Genomic DNA, 20,287 nt, shown 5'->3' with positions numbered 1-20,287 from the left:
CAAGATTTTTTTTGAGTCTACATATGATTATTTTTTATATAATAAAATCATACTTTACATTTTGTTCCATATTGGAATCTGTTTTATTCATTAAAAAATATCTCATGTAAATGTTTCCAAGTCAATAAATATGAATTATTTTAGTGGTTCTTGGTTATTCCTTTTAACGGAGGTATAATAATTTCTTTAAGCACTATCTTCTTACTAGACACTTGGGTTATGTCCAACTATGAAAAAAAATTCACTGCAATGAGCATCCTTTTTCGTATGTCATTGAGCATGTGCCTAATTATTTCCTTAAGACAAACTCTTACAGGAGGAATTGATGCATCAAAAGATAGGCGTATTTTTCGAGCATTTGGTCCATATGTCAAATTGTCCCCGGCATGGCTGCACTCTCAGAAAGTGAGGTCCTTGTGGGAAAGCTCTCCCAGAGCAGATGGGAGCTGAGCTGGAAGTTGAAAGATGTTGAAATAGAGACAGAGGCAGCTGTGAGAAGCAGTATGGTACAGCAGGGCGAGTACCAACTTTAATTTCAATGGAAAACCTGACTCCCTCCTCACAAACTGTGTGACATGGGCAAATTACTTACCCTCTCTGAGCCTCTCTCTTTCTTCATCTGTAAATGGAGCTATGACTGCCACCCTCTCACTATTGTAAGAACTGGAAACAATGTACATTAAAAACCTTGCACCGTTGTGCACTAAATATTTTTTGAATGGGTAAGTTAATGGATGGATGGATGGATGGATGGATGGATGGATGGATGGATGGATGAATTTTTAAAAAGGAAGGAGGAAGAGCAAGGGAACGGGATGAAAGTAAAGACAAAGCACATTTGTTGGAATGTTCATAGACTGGCTTGTTGGGTGGAGGGCTCGTCGCCTTTGGGAAGTTCTAGGAGGAAAGGAGAGACAGGGATGGTGCAAACTGAGCAGTCGTTTTCTCCATCACAACTTGTTCCTTCTTCTCTGGGTGCTGGTGACTGGTGAGCAAATGTGTCCCTGTTTCACGATGATGACCCTAAGGCCCAGATATAAGTTGTTCCCCACCCAGAGGCAGAATCCCACACCCCAGCCTGGGCTCAGCATTGCAGTGGGATCCACCAACCCCAGCTGAGCCTCTTACCTCGACGAGCTTGCCACACTCCAGTGAAGGCACCCACACTGCCCGCTAGCTCACACTTCTCAGCCCATGGGCCATTGTCTCCTAGAAACCAGAAAAAGCATAATGGTCACCAGGCTGGTTGGACACTTACGCTGACCCTCCCACTCTAGCCCTATCTCCCTGTGAAGAGCAGGAACTAGATAGAAAAAGGACTTATAAAGACAAACACGGGCCTGCTCCAGTGGCTCACGCCTGTAATCCCAGCACTTTGGGAGGCGGAGGCAAGCAGATCACTTGAGGTCAGGAGTCCCAGACCAGCCTGGCCGACATGGTGAAACCCCTTCTCTACTAAAAATACAAAAATTAGCTGGGTGTGGTGGCGGGCGCCTACAATCCCAGCTACTCTGGAGGTTGAGGTACAAAAAACGCTTGAACCCAGGAGGCGGAGGCTGCAGTGAGCCGAGATCACGCCACTGCATTCCAGCCTAGGTGACAGAGCGAGACTCCATCTCAAAAAATAAGTAAAAATAAATAAATAAATAAAGACAAATATGATTCCCACTCGTGAAGAACAACCCTTGATATGAGGCCTGTCTCTACTGGGCTTTCAGAGACAAGTGGCCTTTTCTGCCCCAACCCAGCCCCATCGTGAGCCTCTTGCCTTCCTTGCCTTTCCTCCCCTTCCTTCCTCTTTCCTCCCTTGCCTTTCTGTAAGTTTTCAGCAATCTCATTGCCACCATCATCAGCCTCAGTCCAGCGACTATTTATTGAGCATCTATTATGCACCCAGTGTTTCACATACATCGTCTCATAATCCTCCAACATGCTATGGAGTAGATTCTGTTACTAGCTTAATTTTGCAGATGAGGAAAAGGAGGCTTGGTGAGATTACGGGAATTCCCTCAGTAGTAGAATATAGATTCAAATCCTATAGGAGTTTATAACACCTTTGCTGCACGGTAGAGAGTATCGGTCTCTACTTGACCCGAAAGCAGTGCTTCTTTTTTTTTTTTTTTTTTTTTTTTTTGAGACAGAGTCTTGCTCTGTCGCCCAGGCTGGAGTGCAGTGACACGATCTCAGCTCACTGCAACCTCTGCCTCCCAGGTTTAAGCGATTCTCCTGCCTCAGCCTCCCGAGTAGCTGGGACTACAGGCATGTGCCAATACGCCCAGATAATTTTTGTATTTTTAGTAGAGACAGGGTTTTGCCATGTTGGCCAGGCTGGTCTCAAACTCCTGACCTCAGGTGATCCGCCTGCCTCAGCCTCCCAAAGTGCTGAGATTATAGGTGTGAGCCACCACGCCTGGCCGAAAGCAGTGCTTTTAACCTCTGTGGTCGCTCCAGACAGAAACCTAAAACACACAATGCATGTATGAGGCCTTTAAAGAGGCCACCAGTTCAGCTCACTAAGGCCACTCAGCCAAAAGACGTGACACGGGGAGTGGCAGCAAGCGGAATCTTTGGGACCAGGGAAGATGGAGAAGAGGGAAATCTTAGAACTGCACAAGGACAACACAGGCTCACAAGGTCAATGTCATTCAATGGCAATTAAGAACAATACCCAGATAGCCTGAATCGACACACAAGGGGCCAGCAAGGCGCCTGCTCTGTGTGTGCAAACCTGCCCAGGGACTTGGCCTTGGAGGCCCCAGTGGACAGGTGCTCAGCATTCAGGCCAGCAAGCCTTATCTGGGCCTCAAGTTCAAAGCAAGTCCCCTGACCTATGAAAGGGGATCATGAGGCCAGACTCTGCTCTTCACAGGTAACGTGCAAGTTTATCTATTAAATGGCAGTTAGGCTGGCTGGCTTTTATTACTTTACCTGTAAACCAGAGGAATGTGTTGTCCTTCGCTGTGTGGTCAACTTTGTCCTTGATCTGGCCAACCAGACCGTCCATCTCCCGGAGCCCTGCACCATACAGCCTTCTGTCCCATGGGGCTGCTGGTAGCTGAGTCACAGGTAAGGGCACGTGCATGTGGGCCAGAGCCACATATAGCAGGAAGGGCCTCCCGCTGGTGCTGAAACAGGAGAACCAAGAGGTGACTCTTCAGAAGGCTCTCCTGGCTCGTCTGGTGCCTCAGGGATCCTCCCTCTCCTCCAGGAAACTCCCCAAAGCTCCTTCTGCCCCATAGGCTCGGGAAGGACACATTTATCCATAACCTTCCAAGGAAATGTGAAAGCAATTCGGTTAGCTGATTAAAAATGAGAACTGTAATAATAGTTACTATCCCTTATCATTTACTGAGAGCTTATTATATGGGACTCACGTTGTCTAGGTTCATCCTCATCATAGCCCCGTTTTTCAGATGAAGAATCAGAAGCTTAGAGATTAAAGGACTTGCCCAGGGTATGCAATTAGTTACGTGTCCCAATCTTGTTCTTAAATGCCACACTGTAAAGTCTAAGGCATACACACACACACACACACACACACACACACACACCCCTTTACATTTTATTTTGCAGCATCCGAACTATCCTGTCCGTTCTCAGCCTCCTTCCTTCCTTCCTTCCTTCCTTTCCTTCCTTCCTTCCTTTCTTTTTTCTTTTTGTTTTTTAGACAGAGTCTCATTCTTGTCGCCCAGGCTGGAGTGCAGTGGTGCAATATTGTCACACTGCAACCTACGCCTCCTGGATTCAAGCGATACTCCTGCCTCAGCCTCCTGAGTAGCTGGGATTACAGGTGCCCACCACCACGCCCGTCTAATTTTGTATTTTTAGGAGAGACGGGGTTTAGCTATGTTGGCCAGGTTGGTCTCAAACTCCTGACTTCAGGTGATCTGCCCTCCTCGGCCTCCCAAAGTGCTGGGATTACAGGTGTGAGCCACTGTGCCTGGCCAGTCTTGTTCCTTTCTAAGAGATAAGTGGTTGTCTCAAGTTAATCACAGGAATTCCAAGGACACATATGACCACCAGGTAACATCTAGATCAGGGCTCTGTCAGAGGCCCTGTTGTTCTGCTGCCTCTGTAATAATCCTGATTCCCCTGGAAAGTGCAGAATGAAAGGCTTGGAGGAGCTGGGGTTGTCTCCAAGCAAAGATCCCAGCCTTACTCCCAGCTAAGAGCAGCTGTAGAATCACAACGGTGGCAGGGACCTTCAGGGGCCCCTCTCCCACAGATCCATCCATGGGGGTCTTTCAGAGGACCCAGCAATACCAAGCAAGGGTATTGGGAGAGTACAGAATCAACAACATTCCAGTGGGGGGAGATGCATGGCCCTTTCATACCTGTTCACCCAGAGATTCAGCTGGACCCAGGGGTCTCCTTAGCTCACCCTGGTTTACACCACCTCACAGCCTTGCTCTATAGCCACCTGTGCCCTCAAACTCCCCTGCATCCTGGCTCCCAGGGTCTGCCGCCCGGGACTGTGCTTGCACTCAGTTCTCCTTGATAGGCATAAAACCCTGGACACAAGTCCCAAGACAGGGGCCTCTGCCTTTCCCATTTTAATTCACACTTTCTCTGCAACATTGCTAGAGTTGTGTTGTTCAGGGCAGCAGCCACAAGTCACATGTAACTATTTAGATTTAAATTAATGAAAGTTAAATCATAATAGAAGTTCCATGGCTCACATACTAGCACATGGGTGGACCTGGAAAATATTATGCTAAGTGAAATAATCCAGTCAACAAGAAGCAAATAACTGTATGATTCCACTTGTGGGAGGTGCCTGGAATAGTCAAATTCAGAGAGAGAAGGTAGGATGGTGAGTGGCGGGGCACGGTGGGGAAGAAAAACTGGGCAGCGCATGTTTCATGGGTACAGTTTCAGTTAGAAAAAATGAAAAAGTTCTGAAGATGGATAGTGGTAATGGTTGCAAAACAAAGTGAATGTTTAATGCCACAGAACTTTACATTTAAAATGGTTAAGATGGTAAAATTTTATCATTATATATATATCTGTATATATTCATACTCACAGTAAAATACACACACACACACACACACACACAAAAATTCCTAGCCACATTTCATATGCTCAGCAGCAGCAGGTGGCTAGAGGCTAGCAGCTTGGACAGTGCAGGCAGAAAACATCTCCATTCTTGCCGAGTTTTTTCGTACAGCACTGATTTGCAGTGCCTGGTGACCCCTCTCCCAGGGATGGTCATGTACAGTTGTGCAGGTTGTGGCCTGCATCAGGACATCCTGCTGAGTGAATGGGTCCTTATTTCCAGCTCACAATCTACTGCCTTGGTACCCTGCACAGGGCAGTGCCTAGCCACAAGGGGTGTCTTTTTGTAATTTTCAGGTAGATTCCATATTGCAGTGGTGCCTAAACCTGGCTCAAATTTCAAGAATTTTGCAAACCAGTTGTTAAACACGGCCATTGCTAAAAATTGAATTATATAAGTTTACAATTAAATAAATTTTATTTTTTTGCCGGGCGTGGTGGCTCACACCTGTAATCCTAGCACTTTGGGAGGCCGAGGCGGGCAGATCACTTGATGTCAAGAGTTTGAGACCAGCTGGGCCAACATGGCGAAACCCTACTTCTACTAAAAAATACAAAAATTAGCCAGGTGTGGTGGCAGGCACCTGTAATCCTGGCTACTCGGGAGGCTGAGGCAGGGAGAACTGCTTGAAACCAGGAGGCAGAGGTTGCAGTGAGCCAAGATTGTGCACTACACTCCAGCCTGGGCAACAGAGCGAGACTCTGTCTCAAAAATCAATCAATAAATAAATAATATTTTTTAAAGGTGGTACATTCTCACCATTTATCACTTCCTAATTACTACATTCTACTATGATGTATGCTCATGGGCTTATTTACATCTATTGTATCTGTGTCGTGGAAATAACACACAATGGCTTGCTACTGCCCATCATTTCTCAATGCCACATTCAGTGACATCTCCATAGCTGGAAATCAGCCATGGTGAGAGTGAGTATTTACACCCCAGGAATTGGCAAATGCTACAGATTGCGGCTGTTTTCTTGGAAATCAGCTCACCGTGTGTATGGGTGAGGGGTGGTCCTGCTGTCCACCCTTCATCATCCATCATCATCTTCCAAATTCTCACCCATTATCAAAGTCATATTAGCACCCTGAGCCAGAGGCTTACAGAGAAGGGCAGTTATGAGAGATGGCAGAGCACAGGCTGATGAAGAGCACAGCCTTGAAAATCCTGCATCCAAACCTCCGGATTTGTTATTTCATGACTGTGTAGCCCTGGACAATTAACTTACCCTCGCCATCTATAAATTGGGGACAATCAGACCTCCCCAACAAAGTTGTTGTGTAACTTCCCACACTAAGCATCTAATAAATGGTAGCTTATTTTGTTGTTGTTTTTTGTTTCTGTCTCCCAAGCTGGAGGGCAGTGGCATGATCTCGGCTCACTACAACCTCCACCTCCCAGGTTCAATCAATTCTCCTGCCTCAGCCTCCTGAGTAGCTGGGACTACAGGCGTGTGCTACTACGCCTGGCTGATTTTTGTATTTTTAGTAGAGATGAGGTTTCACCATGTTGGCCAGGCTGGTCTCAAACTCCTGACCTCAAGTGATCCACCTGCCTTGGCTTCCCAAAGTGCTGGGATTACAGGCGTGAGCCACTGCGCCCGGCTGCTTCCTTGTTAATAATGTTGAATACATGCCAGCAGTAGTAAGTATAAATGGTGCCCAAGGGTGTACCTCTTTCCCTGTATCCTGATGCCAGGCTAGATTCCAAAACATGGCATCAGGCAGAGCCCACACAGACTAGTCCCTTGGGGACACCTGTCCTGCAAGTCACCTCTTCATTATGCACCTGTGTCAAATGGAAAATAGAGTGGGGGACACCTGGTGCTTTAAAAAAATACTGACTATATCACAGTGTGACTCCATTTTCGTTTTTTAAAATACGTTCATTAACTATGCCTTAATAAAACCAGGGAGACATATGTTTATGCACCAGCATAGAATGAGGCTAGAACATAATCAGAGCTATTAAAACAGGTTATCCTCATGCCTGTAATCCTAGCACTTTTGGGAGGCCAAGGTGGGTGGATCACCTGAGGTCAGGAGTTCAAGACTAGCCTGACCAACATGGTGAAACCCTGTCTACTAAAAATACAAAAATTAGACAGGCATGGTGATGCGTGCCTGTAATCCCAGCTACTCAGGAGGCTGAGGCAAGAGAATGGCTTGAACCCGGGAGGCAGAGGTTGCAGTGAGCCCAGATTGTGCCACTGCACTCCAGCCTGGGCAACAGAGCAAGACTCTGCCTCAAATAAACAACCACAACAACAACAACAACAGGTTATCTCCGGGGTGGAATTCAGGGTGATTTTTTTTGTTTGCTTGTCTTAGTTTTCCAAGATTCCTAAAGGGAACACGTGTTATTTTTGTGAGTAGAGAAGGAAAAAAACAAGTCAGATAACACAGGGAACATTCCAGGAGAGCAAGAGGATGCGGCAGGGCATGGAGACACACTGAAGATTATGGTGCAGGGACAGCTAAGGGTGGGGAAAATCATCTGATCCGAAGTGGAAAAGGGCAGGTGAGAGGCACCCATCTCTCAAGAAGTGTCCCCAGATGGTGCCTAGGTGGAGGGAGGCAGGCCTGGAGGTGAAGGCGGGGCTTCCCTCATGCAGGGGGAAATGAATACCTGCAGCTCTCAGCCCACTGGCCTCTCTGGTGGTGGTTCCCTGGGGGTGGATGGACAAGGGGTCTCTCTGAATTGGACTGCTGCAATAACCACTTGTCCCCCACCCCACCATTTTGCCATCTTCCACTAGACCCTGGCATCACAGACAACCTTCTCTAACCCAGACTTGATCTGGCAGATCCATATTTAGAAACGTACTAGGGCGGTCAGGCACAATGGTTCACGCTTGTAATCCCAGCACTTTTGGAGGCCGAGGCAGTTGGATCACCTGAGATCAAGAGTTCAAGACCAGCCTGACCAACACGGAGAAACCCCATCTCTACTAAAAATACAAAATTAGCCGGGCGTGGTGGCGGGCGCCTGTAATCCCAGCTAGTCGGGAGGCTAAGGCAGGAGAATCGCTTGAACCCAGGAGGCAGAGGTTGCGGTGAGCTGAGATCGCGCCATTGCACTCCAGCCTTGGCAACAAGAGCAAAATTCCATCTCAAAAGAGAAAAAAAAAAAAGAAAAAAGAAAAATAAGAAACATGCTAGGACTCATTGCAGCCTGCAGGATCAATCCAAACTCCTCACCCAGCCTTTGCAGCTTTCCCTATCTTGGTCCCTTCCAGCCAGACCTTCCTTCCCCCGCAAAGACTCTTGCTATATGCCAGTGCCCCAAGCACCTCACCTACTTCCTGTGCCTCATCTATGTTATTCCTCTCTCAGCAGTATTCTCCCTGTTATCTTGCCTAAAAACACTTAATCAGTTCTTAAGATCCAACTCCAAAGCCACCAACAGTCCTCCTCCTTTGCTCCCAGGTCACGGTTGGCTGCCTCCTCTCTGCCCCATCCGTGCCATAGCCCTTTTCCCTGCTTCTTGCAGTATTAATAAGACACAAACAACCTGCATTAAAGCATGTTTTTACATATCTGTTTCCCCACTAGCCTGGGAATCACTCAGAGACCGGACATGTCTAATCCACGTTTGAATTCCTGGCACAACAGCCGCACGTCACTGGGGCTGGATAAAGTAACTCGTTCATTTATTCATTCATTCATTCATTAAATATTTATTAAGCTCTAACCGGGCACTGGGGACAGAGCAATGAGCACAATAGATATGATTTCCACCCTCTTGGAGCTTCACATCTAACTAAGACCAGGAAAGAGAAAAAGGCAACTAAAAAATAAATAAGATGATTATTTAAAAATTGAGTATAGGTAATGCATCCCAAATCTGAAAATCCAAAATACTGCAAACTCTGAAACTGTCTGAGTGCTGACCTGACACTAAAGGAAATACTTCTGGGAGGGTTAGGGATGCTCAGCCGGCTAAGTGTAGTACAAATAGTCCAACATCTTAAAAAATCCAAAATCTGAAATACTTCTAGTCCCAAGCATTCCAGATAAGGAATACTCAGCCCATAGGACTGATGGAAGAGAAATACAAGGTGCTGTGGAAGGTGTAACAGGGGAACCAAATGGGGTTTGGGGTGTGGCGGGGAGGGGAAGATCCCCGAGACAGTGGGACCTGGAGGACAGTGTGTGGTGACCACACAAGGCAGAAAGCACAGCCCTGGGGGAGACGTTCGATACGGTTGCATCCCTATTCATTAGTTTATTTTGTCAATCACTAGAGATTTGTCTCCACATTCAAACAGGAGAAAGGAGAAAGAGGGGTTGGGGGTGAGTATGGTCTTTGGATCTGAACCTGGATCCCCGACATAGGTTGGTGTCGGTTGGGAGCTGGGTGAGAGGCAAGATGTGGAGGGGGCAGCACCACAGCAGGGGCGCTTAGGCAAGCACAGGTGCCAGCAATGAAGGGGAGTAGCGAATCAAGGAAAACAGAGAATTCTGCAGATCCCAGGCGTGAGCTCATGAAGACTGAACACGTGTTTCGTCTCTGCATCCCGAGGACCTAGTTCCAAAAGATGCGTGTCCTGTGTCTTAGCCTGCTTGGGCTGCTATAACAAAATACCATTCCCTGGGGTGGCTTAGTATACAACCATCGACTTCTCCCAATTCTGTGTTTTGGGTTTTTGTTTTGTTTTGTTTTTGTTTGTTTTTGTTGTTGTTGTTTCGCTCTTGTTGCCCAGGCTGGAGTGTAATGGCAAGATCTCGGCTCACCGCAACCTCCGTCTCCTGGGTTCAAGCATTCTCCTACCCTAGCCTCTCAAGTAGCTGGGATTACAGGCATGTGCCACCACGCCCAGCTAATTTTTGTATTTTTTATAGAGATGGGGTTTCACCACATTGGCCAGGCTGATCTCGAACTTCTTCTGACCTCATGTGATCCACCCGCCTTGGCCTCCCAAAGTGCTGGGATTACAGGCGTGAGCCATTGTTCCTGGCCTCTTTTTTCATTTTTCCAGGTTCTAGAATGCAGAAAGACTTTTCTGTTTGTTTGTTTTGTTTTGTTTTTGTAGAGATGGCGGTCTCACTATGTTGTGCAGGCTGGTCTTGAACTCCTGAGCTCAGGCAATCTCCTACCCTTGACCTCCCAAAGTGTTGGGCTTACAGACACGAGCCACCATGCCCGACTTTAGGTCTCCCAGTTCTAGAGGCTGGGAAGTCCATTGGCAAGGGGCTGGTTATTGGCTTATTAGCAGACAGCTGCCTTCCCACTGTATCCTCACATGGCCCAGAGAGAGCACACCGTAGTCTCTTTCTCTTCTTTTAATACAAACACTAATCCCAACATGGGGGCTTCACTTTCATGACCTTATCTAAACCTTATTTCCTCCTAATGGCCCCACCTCCTAATACCACCCCACTAAGAGTTAGGATTTCAACGTGTAGTACATGACACCATGGAATACTGATTTGTTTGAAAGGTCTGATTTCAGGCCAGGCACGGTAGCTCATGCCTGTAATCCCAGCACTTTGGGAGGCCGAGGCAGGTAGATCACCTGAGGTCGGGAGTTCAAGACAGGCTTGGCCAACATGTTGAAACCCCATCTCTACTAAAAATACAAAAATTAGCTGGGTGTGGTGGCATGCGCCTGTAATCCCAGCTACTTGGGAGGCTGAGGCAGGAGAATTGCTTGAACCCAGGCGGCAGAGGTGGCAGTGAGCCAAGATTGCACCACTGCACTCCAGTCTGGGCGACAAGAGCGAGAGACTCAGTCTCAAAAAAAAAACAAAGAAATATCTGATTTGAAACATCCTGGGCCACTGCTCATTCTGATGCCTGATACACTCCTGCTTATTAAGCCCTGTATTCCCCACTTAGGCGCAATGCACGGTCCCAGACCTCATAAGGAACAGAGGCCCAGCTAGCTCTGGGACCTAGGAGCCCATGCCTTCTACCTGCTCCTTTGTCCTATTCAGAGCTTTGCCTGCTGCTTAAAACACTCAGATCAAGCATTAGCAATCAGCATTGCTACCAGATGAAGGGTCTAAAGTCAAGTAAACTGAATGACCAGCAGTGATACCCAAGTACTACGTCAACGGTCTTGGGTGAGACACTAAAGCCAACTAAGGACCCAAGTAAAAACTCCCTAAGTCCTGGGCCCCCTTGTCAGGGAAGAGTGGGAAGCCGCACTCTAGGGATACCTGGTGGTTTTGACAAACAGGCCCAAGTTGGGGGAGGGGCTTGAGGCAGGGGCCAGAGTCATGGAGGAGGAAGGGCAAGGACCTGGGGGCCTTTTCTGCTGATGCTCAGAAAACCATTTGGCATGTGGAAATCCCAAAGAAATCAGCATTTCTGGGGATTTCCTTCTGTAATGTTAAATGCCAACAGGACTCGGGACTTTTCACTTAATAACCAGTTAATGAAGTAACAAAACTGTTCCCCTCTTTTGTATAATAAAGAGGCTGTGGGTTGATTTGCCTTTTAAGTGATTAATTAACGGGTGGATGTCCAGGCCCTATGCCCACTTCAGAGGGGGCATTAAACAGTCCCAAGTCCCCATTCCTTCCCCTAAGAACACAGTGTTGTTTGGTTCACTACAAAAGCAGAAGAGACTGTCCCCACTAGCCTTGAAGCATCCATGTGCCATGGGGCACAGGGGCCTGAAACCATCGCAAAGATCCAGTGAGCTGGGAGACGCTCAACCCTGCAGATGGGAGAAGAGGCTCTGCCCTTTCTACTCTTGACAATCTGAAATAAAACAACAGTGTTCTCAGAAAGTCCTGATAAACCCTTAAGATGCAATGTCTGAAGCTACTTTTGAGATTCAATCCTTAAATAGGTTTTATTACCAAGAAAACAGGATGTCTGGACCTCCTGCATGGCTGCCTCTACCCTCCCTGCTGAGCTTCTAAAAAACGTCCCATGTGGCTGAACGAGGGGTGGGGGATTCCTGCATATTCAAGGGGCTGCTGTGATCACTACAGGTAGAGTCCCTTTTTAATTCTGCCCAAGTGGACAGCCGTGCAGCACGTGTTTTCTTGCCCACTTAGGCTAAGGCTATAGAAAACACCAAGTTTCTTGGAGTCCATTGCCCTTGAGGAGTGGAATCCTGAGGGGAAGATAAGATGAACATATATGGGTTCATTAGAAGGCAGCAGAAGGCAGTTATGAAGGGGCGGGGAGGGTGACTGTGTGCGCATGTGTGCAGGTACACGTGTGTGTGCACTTCCATCCCACAGTCTGTGGGTGTGCCCTCCAAATAACTGTGCACAATTTTGGAGTTGTCCATTATTTCACAATGTCCATTCTTTGCCCTGACATCTGACAGAGGTTGTAAGCCAGCAACCCTCACGCATATATGATTTGTTAGAGATACACTGTGGTATGGTTTTGTTTTTGCTTTCTTGTTTTTTGGGTTTTGGGGGTTTTTTAAGAGACAGGATCTCAATGTGTCAGGCTGGAGTGCAGTGGCGCGATTATGGCTCACTGCAGCCTTGAACTCCTGGACTCCAGTAATTCTCCCAGTTCAGCCTCCCAAGTTAGCTGGCACTACAGATTCACACCACTACGCTCAGCTATTTAATAATTTTTATTAATTTTTTTTTGAGACAGAGTCTTGTTCTGTCACCCAGGCTGGAGTGCAATGGCACATTCTGGGCTCACTGCAACCTCTGCCTCCTGAGTTCAAGTGATTCTCCTGCCTCAGCCTCCTGAGTAGTTGGGACTACAGATGCGCACCCCCACTCCCAGCTAATTTTTGTATTTTTAGTAGACACGGGGTTTCACCATGTTGGTCAAGCTGGTCTCGACCTCCTGAACTCAGGTGATCTGCCCGCCTCAGCCTCCCAAAGTGCTGGGATTACAGACATGAGCCACCACGCCCAGCCCCTTTTTATAATTTTTTGTAAAGACAAGGTCTCACCAGGTTGTCCAGGCTGGTCCGGAATTCCTGGCCTCGAGTGATCCTCCCACCTGGGAGGATTACCCAGTGTAATCCCAAAGCACTGGGATTACAGGTATGAGCTACCACACACAGCCCACTTCTTCGTTATTCTTATTTACTTTTATTTTATTTTATTTTATTTTACTTTTCATTCTATTTTTTTTTTTTTTTTTTGAGATAGGGTCTTGCTCTGTCACCCAGGCTAGAATGCAGTGACACAGTCTTGGCTCACTGCAGCCTATGCCTCCCAGGCTCAAGTGATCCTCCGTCCTCAGCCTACCGAGTAGCTGGAACAACATGTACACATCACCACGCCCGGCTAATTTTTGTATTGCTTATAGCGACAGGGTTTCATCATGTTACCCAGGCTGGTCTTGAACTCCTAGACTCAAGCAATCTGCCCACTTCAGCCTCCCAAAGTGCTGGGATTATAGGCATGAGCTATCACACCCAGTCTTTTGTTAATTAGTAGTTTCTAATATTTCAAGATCAGGAGATTTCACATAAAAGCCAGGTATCCTATGTCTCTTGTAAAATGAAAAGATCTGATATTCCAGGTTCACATTTTCACAAAAAAGCACCAAGCAGCTGGAGCTAGGTAGTAGCTGCCCCCTGCAGATGAGGCCTGTGCTTATGGGTTTGCTGTAGGCCCCACCACTCCCTAATGCCTTACGTTCATCCTGCTTCCCTCTTTAAGGTTACCTATCTGTGCCTTCTAGATGCGGGAATTTGTAACATCCGTCTGGTAGAATGAAGGATAGCTCCCAAAGATAAACAGGGTCTAATTCCTGGAATCTATGAACGTATGGCAAAAGAGACTTTTCAGGTGGAATTATGTTAAGGGTCTTGAGGTAGGGGGATCACCTTGCATTCTCCTGGTGGACCCTAAACTCCATCACAGGTGTTATTCTAAGTGGGAGCCAGAGGGGAGATTTGACTAAGAGGCACGTGAACAACAGAATTAGAGTTGAGAATGATATGGCCCTAGCTTAGAAATGCCGGAAGCTGGAAAAGGCAAGGAAGGAATTCTCCCCTAGAGACTCCCCAAGAAAACAGTCCTGCTGATGCCTTGATTTTAGCCCCCTAGGACTCATGTCAGACATCTGGCCTCCAGATCTGTAGCAGGGTAAGTTACTATTGTTTTAGCCACTAAATTAGTGGTTGGTTGTTACCGCAGCAATAGAAAAGTAATATATCCTGCCAGCTAGTGAGCTCAACAAATGTCTTGAGTGCACAGAGTGCAGTGGGCAGGCCCTACCCTCGAGGAGCTTATAACCTAGAAGGAGAGGACAAAATGATCATGGCAGTGGAACATGATCAAAGCAACAGAGGGATAAGCCCTAGGGACTCTAGGCACATACCTGAGGAATCTCTAATCCAGGACTGTGGATTTCCAGAAGGCGCTGTTTTCCAGCTTTATTTATAGGAGACATGTATGCATCCATCTCTGCTGGGCAGCAAAACTCTGTCAAGGCCTCAAGCGTGCCGAGGTCAAGGGACGTGGTGTGTGTGCACGGGTAGGTGGAAGCAGGGGGAGGCCCTGGGGAGGGAGGGAGGCTCCTCACCTTGCCTGCTGGATGAACTGGGTTGCTTTCTCCGCATACTTCCGGGCAAGGCTGCTCAAGTTCACCGGCTGTTCCACAATGTGGAGGTTTTCATAGAGAGGGAGGGCCACGTCAGTGTAACAGTCTCTTTGAAGGTTGCTGTGTGGAAACCACAGACCGTAGAGTATTCATTTCCTACGTACTCACGGAGCAGAACTAAATGCTTTAATGCAACAATGCATATGCACATAAATACAACTCTGGCCCCAGATGATTTTTCCGGTTGGCCATTTCCTCCAAGTGTAAAAGTCTATGCATAATGCTTTCTTCCATTCCCTCTGAATAGATATTTAGGCTCCTCGGACAAGCTGACCACTCTGTAAAGCTTACAAACACTCTTGTGAGCTGGGACGTTATTTTTTATTACTTCCATTTTGCAGGAAGAGAAACTGAGGTCTAAAGAGGCTAAATGATGTCAAGCAGAGTCCCCCCGCCAGTCAGTAGCCCCATTGCTGGCTTTCTCTGCGGTCTCACTTCAATCCCAGCCTCTGTGTATGGTGTGTAACTTGCCGTTTTCTGAAGTCAACACTCGGGACTTCATGTAATACCAGATCTGTCAACAGGACAGAATATATAAGATGGGCCAGGTGCGGTGGCTCATGCCGGTGATCCCAGCACTTTGGGGGACCGAGGCCAGCAGATCATTTGAGGTCAGGAGTTCGAGACCAGCCTGGCCAACATGCTGAAGCCCTGTCTCTACTAAAAATACAAAAAGTAGCTGGGCACGGCAGTGCGCACCTGTAATCCCAGCTACTCAGGAAGCTGAGGCAGGAGAATCATTTGAACCCAGGAGGCGGAGGTTGCAGTGAACTGAGATCATCCCACTGTACTCCACCCTGGGTGACAGAGTGAGCTCGGTCTCAAAAAAAAAAAAAAGGAATACATAAGATGGATTGGGACAATTTGAATTTTAAGCCATATTTGCAGAATTTGGAGAAACTTCAGCAGTTGGGAAAAAAAAAAAAAGAGTTAAACTAATAACATCTCCTGGAAAAAAAAAAAAAAAAAAAAACAAGCTCATGGCCAGGAGCGGTGGCTCAGGCCTGTAATCCCAGTACTTCAGGAGGCTGAGGCAGGTGGATTGCCTGAGGTCAGAAGTTCAGGACCAGGCCGGGCACAATGGCTCACACTTGTAATCCCAGCACTTTGGGAGGCTGAGGCGGGTGGATCACCTAAGGTCAGGAGTTCAAGACCAGCCTGGCCAACATGGTGAAACCCTATCTCTACTAAAAATACAAAAATTAGCCATGGTGGTGCACACCTGTAGTCCCAGCTACTCAGGAGGCTGAGGCAGAAGAATTGCTTGAACCCAGGAGGCGGAAGTTGCAGTGAGCTGAGATTGCGCCATTCCACTCCAGCCTGGGCATCAAGAGCAAAACTCTGTCTCCAAACAAAGCAACACAAGCTCAAGCTTTGATCTTACAGATGGAAATGAATCTGACCCATGGCTGCCCATCAATGTGGCCAAGTCATGGTCTGACTCCAGTCATGATCTCTGGCAAGTTACTTAAGCTCCCAGAGTTATCTCCTTATCTGTAGCACTGGATGGCCTGTGCCATCCTTATAGGGGTCCTGGTGGTCTAAAGGAGATAACAAATGGTTAGTGCATTGCACACAGCTTCAGTGTATTAGGAATTCCAAAAAAACTCAAGCTCTCAGTCCTGGTCACCAAAGAGAACCAAGAGAGAAGCTGAGAGCAATGGAGACAGAGGTGGTAATGAATGGAGTCCTCTCAGGCAAATACATCGTCCTAATAGTGCTGGGACGGATTTGTGAAGAAATCAAAACTCCCCATCACTCTACATGCACACACACCCCATTATAGAAATATAGGAGATATAGTCAGACTGGGTAGATAATTGTTAAAAACCACAATTTTTGTTTTGTTTTATTTTTTTGACACAGGGTCTCACTCTGTCGCCCAGGCTGAAGTGCAGTGGCACAATCTCAGCTCACTACAGTCTCAAACTCCCATCTTAGCCTCCTGAGTAGCTGGGACTATAGGAGTGTGCTGCCACGCCCTGCTAATTTTTGTATTTTTTGTAGAGACGGGGTTTTGCCACGTTGCCCAGGCTGGTCTCGAACTCCTGAGCTCAAGCAATCCGCCCACCTCAGCCTCATGTGCAGGGATTATAGGCATCCCAAATTTTTTAAAAGAGAAAAAGAATTATCACCATGCTGGGCATTATAACACTAATCGCATATTTATGTCGAATTTTTCAGCTTTTTATTATATCATTGCAACTTCATAAGTCATTTACATTCTTTCCTTTTTTTCCTCTCTCTCTCCTAAGCCACCATTTTTTTCTGTTTGATTTTTTTTTTTTAGGCAGGATCTGGCTCTGTCACCTAGGCTGGAGTACAGTGGCATGATCTCAGCTCACTGCAACCTCCTCCTCAAGCCATCCTCCCACCTCAGCCTCATGTGCAGCTGGGACTACAGGCATGGGCCACCACACCCAGCTAATTTTTGTATTTTTTGTAGATACGGGGTTTTGCTGTGTTGACCAAGCTGATCTCAAACTCCTGGGCTCACAAGGTCTGCCCACCTCAGCCTCCCAAAGTGCTGGGATTACAGGAGTGACCCACTGCACCTGGCTTTCTATTGGATTTTTAACATAGATTAAAAAGAGATTTTTAACATAGATTAACAATTTTTTAAAAAAATTTAAAAAACTAAAACAGGAGCAAGATTGAAATTTTAAAAAAAAGAAGAAGAAGAAGAAGAAGAAGAAAAAGGCCAGGGGCAGTGGCTCATGCCTGTAATCCCAGCATTTTGGGAAGCCAAGGTAGGCAGATCACTTGAGGTCAGGAGTTCAAGACCAGTTTGGCCAACATGGTGAAACCCCATCTCTACTAAAAATACAAAACTTAGCCAGGCGTGGTAACATAAGCCTGTAATCCCAGCTACTCAGGTGACTGAGGCAGGAAAATCACTTGAATCCGGGAGGCAGAAGTTGTAGTGAGCAGAGACAGTACTACTGCACTGCAGCCCGGGCAACAGAGCAAGACTCCATCCCCCCACCCCCCCAAAAAAAATAAAAATTTTAATTTTTTTAAAAGAGACTGGCTGACATATGTCATACCTCCATATGGCCAGGTGTGATTACAGGTGTGCCCAAGAGGCCACGGTGGGTGAGGAGGGCAGCAGGATGCTCTATAGCCTCGTTTCTCGTGCCATAATGTGCAGAATCCCTGGGTTTTTGTTGTTTGTTTGTTTGTTTGTTTTTATTTTTGTTTGAGACTGGATCTTACTCGGTCGCCCAGGGTGAAGTGCGGTGGCGCAGTCATAGCTCACTGCACGCGTAAGTCTTGTTAAAAGGCAGACCTGGGGGTAGGGTGTGAATTCGTGCACCTCTAACAAGCATGTAGGTGATATCCATTAGGCTAGTTCAGTGACTACACTATGAGTAGCAAAGACAGGAAGGGCCTATGGGCTCTGGATTCAGAGAGACCCAGATTGGAATCTCCATTCCTACCTCTTTCCAGCTCCAGTGTAACCTGGGTAACATAAGCTTCCTCATCTGTAAAATCAGGTATCAGGTTGGTGCAAAAGTAATTGCAATTTTTGCCATTGAACGTAATGGCCAAAACCGCAATTACTTTTGCACCAACCTAAGAAATACCTACCTCACACAGTGGTCATGCGGATTACAGATAAACATAGACAGTGCTTAGACTGTAACAATTTCTCAACAAATACCCATTATTATATTAACTATTGTTTTATAGATAGACCAGCTGAGACTCACCTTTCTCAAGTGGCTCAGACACCTGTAGCCTTAGAAATAACCACAGTGCACTGTCTGAACAAGGGAACACGTGTTTTGTGCTGCATTCTTACCTGAGTAAGGCTTATCATCTTTTTTTTGTGATCATAAATGCACCGCAGGACATTTAGGAAATACAATGAGAAAGAGGAAAATAAAAACCCTGGCTGGGTGCGGTGGGTCATGCCTGAAATCCCAGCACTTTTTGGACAAGCGGGTGGATCACCTGAGGTCAGGAGTTCGAGACCAACCTGGCCAACATGGCGAAACCCCGTCTCTTCTAAAAATACAAAAATTAGCCTAGTGTGGTAGTGGGCGCCTGTAATCCCAGCTACTCAGGAAGCTGAGGCAGGAGAATCGCTTGAACCAGGGAGACAGAGGTTGCAGTGAAATGAGATTGCGCCACTGCACTCTAGCCTGGGTGACAGAGCAAGACTCCATCTCAAAAAATAAATAAATAAATAAAGAGAAAATGAAAACCCTGAGTCCCACAACCAGAAAAAGTCCTTGATAACATTTTGGCACGTCTCTTTTGAGTCTCTGTTAATAGGACTACAAAGATAGGGCTACAGAGGTCATTAAGATCTTACTGTTAATGACTTGCTTCCTGCATTTTTTTTTTCACTTACTATTATATCATAAGCATTTTCCCATTTCATTAAATGTTTTTTCAAAACATCCTGTTTGGTGTCTGTTTGGCATTCCAACATCAGAACGCTGGCTTAGTTGTCCATGGGGTGATAAGCTCAAAAGGCATCCTATGTACTTTCTTTCTCTCTCTCTCTCTCTCTCTCTCTCCCCCTCCTCCTCCCTCCCTCCTTATGTCCAGTGTCTGGGCTAGAAGCAAAGCCAGCAGGCAGAGGAGGAGGGAGGCCCCATATGTGTGAGACCCTGGCAGCCCAAGGCTGTCCCCAGCTGAGCTCACTAGTCCAAGGAACCTGGAAATTTTCAATAGAAGAATTTTGTGGACCTCATCGTTGAAAGGTTTCTTGCACTCCCTGCAAATAACATTTAAATTTGCACAGAATGTACCGTGTATCTTATTTGCCGTCTTAACTGTTTCCTGTCTGCATCTTTCATTTATTGCTGATGGACCACAGTCTTGGAACTTTGCCTCGTCCTGGAGCCTATCGCAAATGTGTCAGACAGCATTACCTTGATGGTCCATCACCCTGTGGACATGCTGGACAAGGAGGGTGGTTGTAGCCTGGAGTATCAGTACAGCCCATATCATGGCTATATGGGATTCCAAAGTAGTAATCAAAACCTGGAATAGAAGCAACTGGTTAGCACCCCCACGTGGCTGTGACTCCATGTGCTTGCCTTCATACACCCACGACAAAAATGTAATTTCCTATGATTTAATACTGCAGTGCTATAGAGTATGTAATTAAAAGAGGATTTGATTAATATCCCTTTGTAGTATGCATAGAAAATCACTTTGCTGGGTTCTGGCTGTTAGATTAGATTTGCAAAACATCTTGTGATTAGAATTAACCCAGTTTGGGAGGAAGTGGAGAGAATTATTGAATGCCTAACATCTTCAATGAAATTATGAACATACTCAGTATTTGGTGAAAACCAACTAAACACATGACACTTTAAGGGATTAAAAAAAAAGAAAATCAGTTGTTCTTAGCTGCCACATCCACAGAGAAAAAAATTATAAAAAAAGTTTTAGAAATAATGAACTCTGCCTTCAAGAGACTTTTCATGTGAAGAGAAAATAAGATATAAAGATTAAGCAATAAGAGATGAATAGGAGAGCCAACAACAGTGATCAGAGGAAGCTACCCCCGATAGAGATGGTGGGATGGGGATGGGGCAGGAATCTCAAAATGCTCCTTGAAAGATACTGCATTTCAGCCGGGACTCAAAAGGCTGGCAGAATTTGGGCTTGGAGTGGTAAAGTGAAGGTGAGGGATGGAAGGGTGTGAGCACT

The 20,287-nt window shown here is 46.5% G+C and overlaps 1 protein-coding gene across 25 annotated transcripts in view; it reads right to left on the bottom strand.

The window, feature by feature from the left end:
* ARSG (arylsulfatase G) overlaps window positions 1–20,287 on the bottom strand; it is a 147,456-nt gene that overhangs the window by 37,420 nt on the left and 89,749 nt on the right. For 21 of the 25 annotated variants that reach the window (XR_012426057.1, XR_012426056.1, XR_012426061.1 and 18 more), the window contains 4 exons: window positions 19,501–19,612; window positions 14,537–14,674; window positions 2,929–3,125; window positions 1,129–1,209 (listed from right to left, as the gene is read on the bottom strand). Coding sequence is in view for 14 of the 25 variants with exons in the window: in XM_074020227.1 (XP_073876328.1) it covers window positions 1,129–1,209; window positions 2,929–3,125; window positions 14,537–14,674; window positions 19,501–19,612 (528 nt within the window). In the remaining 11 variants the exon portion in view is untranslated. Of the gene's footprint in view, window positions 1–59; window positions 1,024–1,128; window positions 1,210–2,928; window positions 3,126–14,332; window positions 14,514–14,536; window positions 14,675–19,500; window positions 19,613–20,287 lie in introns of those variants that run through there. The other 4 variants (XM_074020232.1, XM_074020234.1, XM_074020233.1 and 1 more) reach the window with 2 other exon arrangements.

The sequence above is a fragment of the Macaca fascicularis genome, chromosome 16 (genome assembly GCF_037993035.2).
Source record: "Macaca fascicularis isolate 582-1 chromosome 16, T2T-MFA8v1.1".
Taxonomy (NCBI): domain Eukaryota; kingdom Metazoa; phylum Chordata; class Mammalia; order Primates; family Cercopithecidae; genus Macaca; species Macaca fascicularis.
Note: the sequence above shows the minus strand (reverse complement) of the source record. Positions and strands in the feature narration are given on the sequence as shown.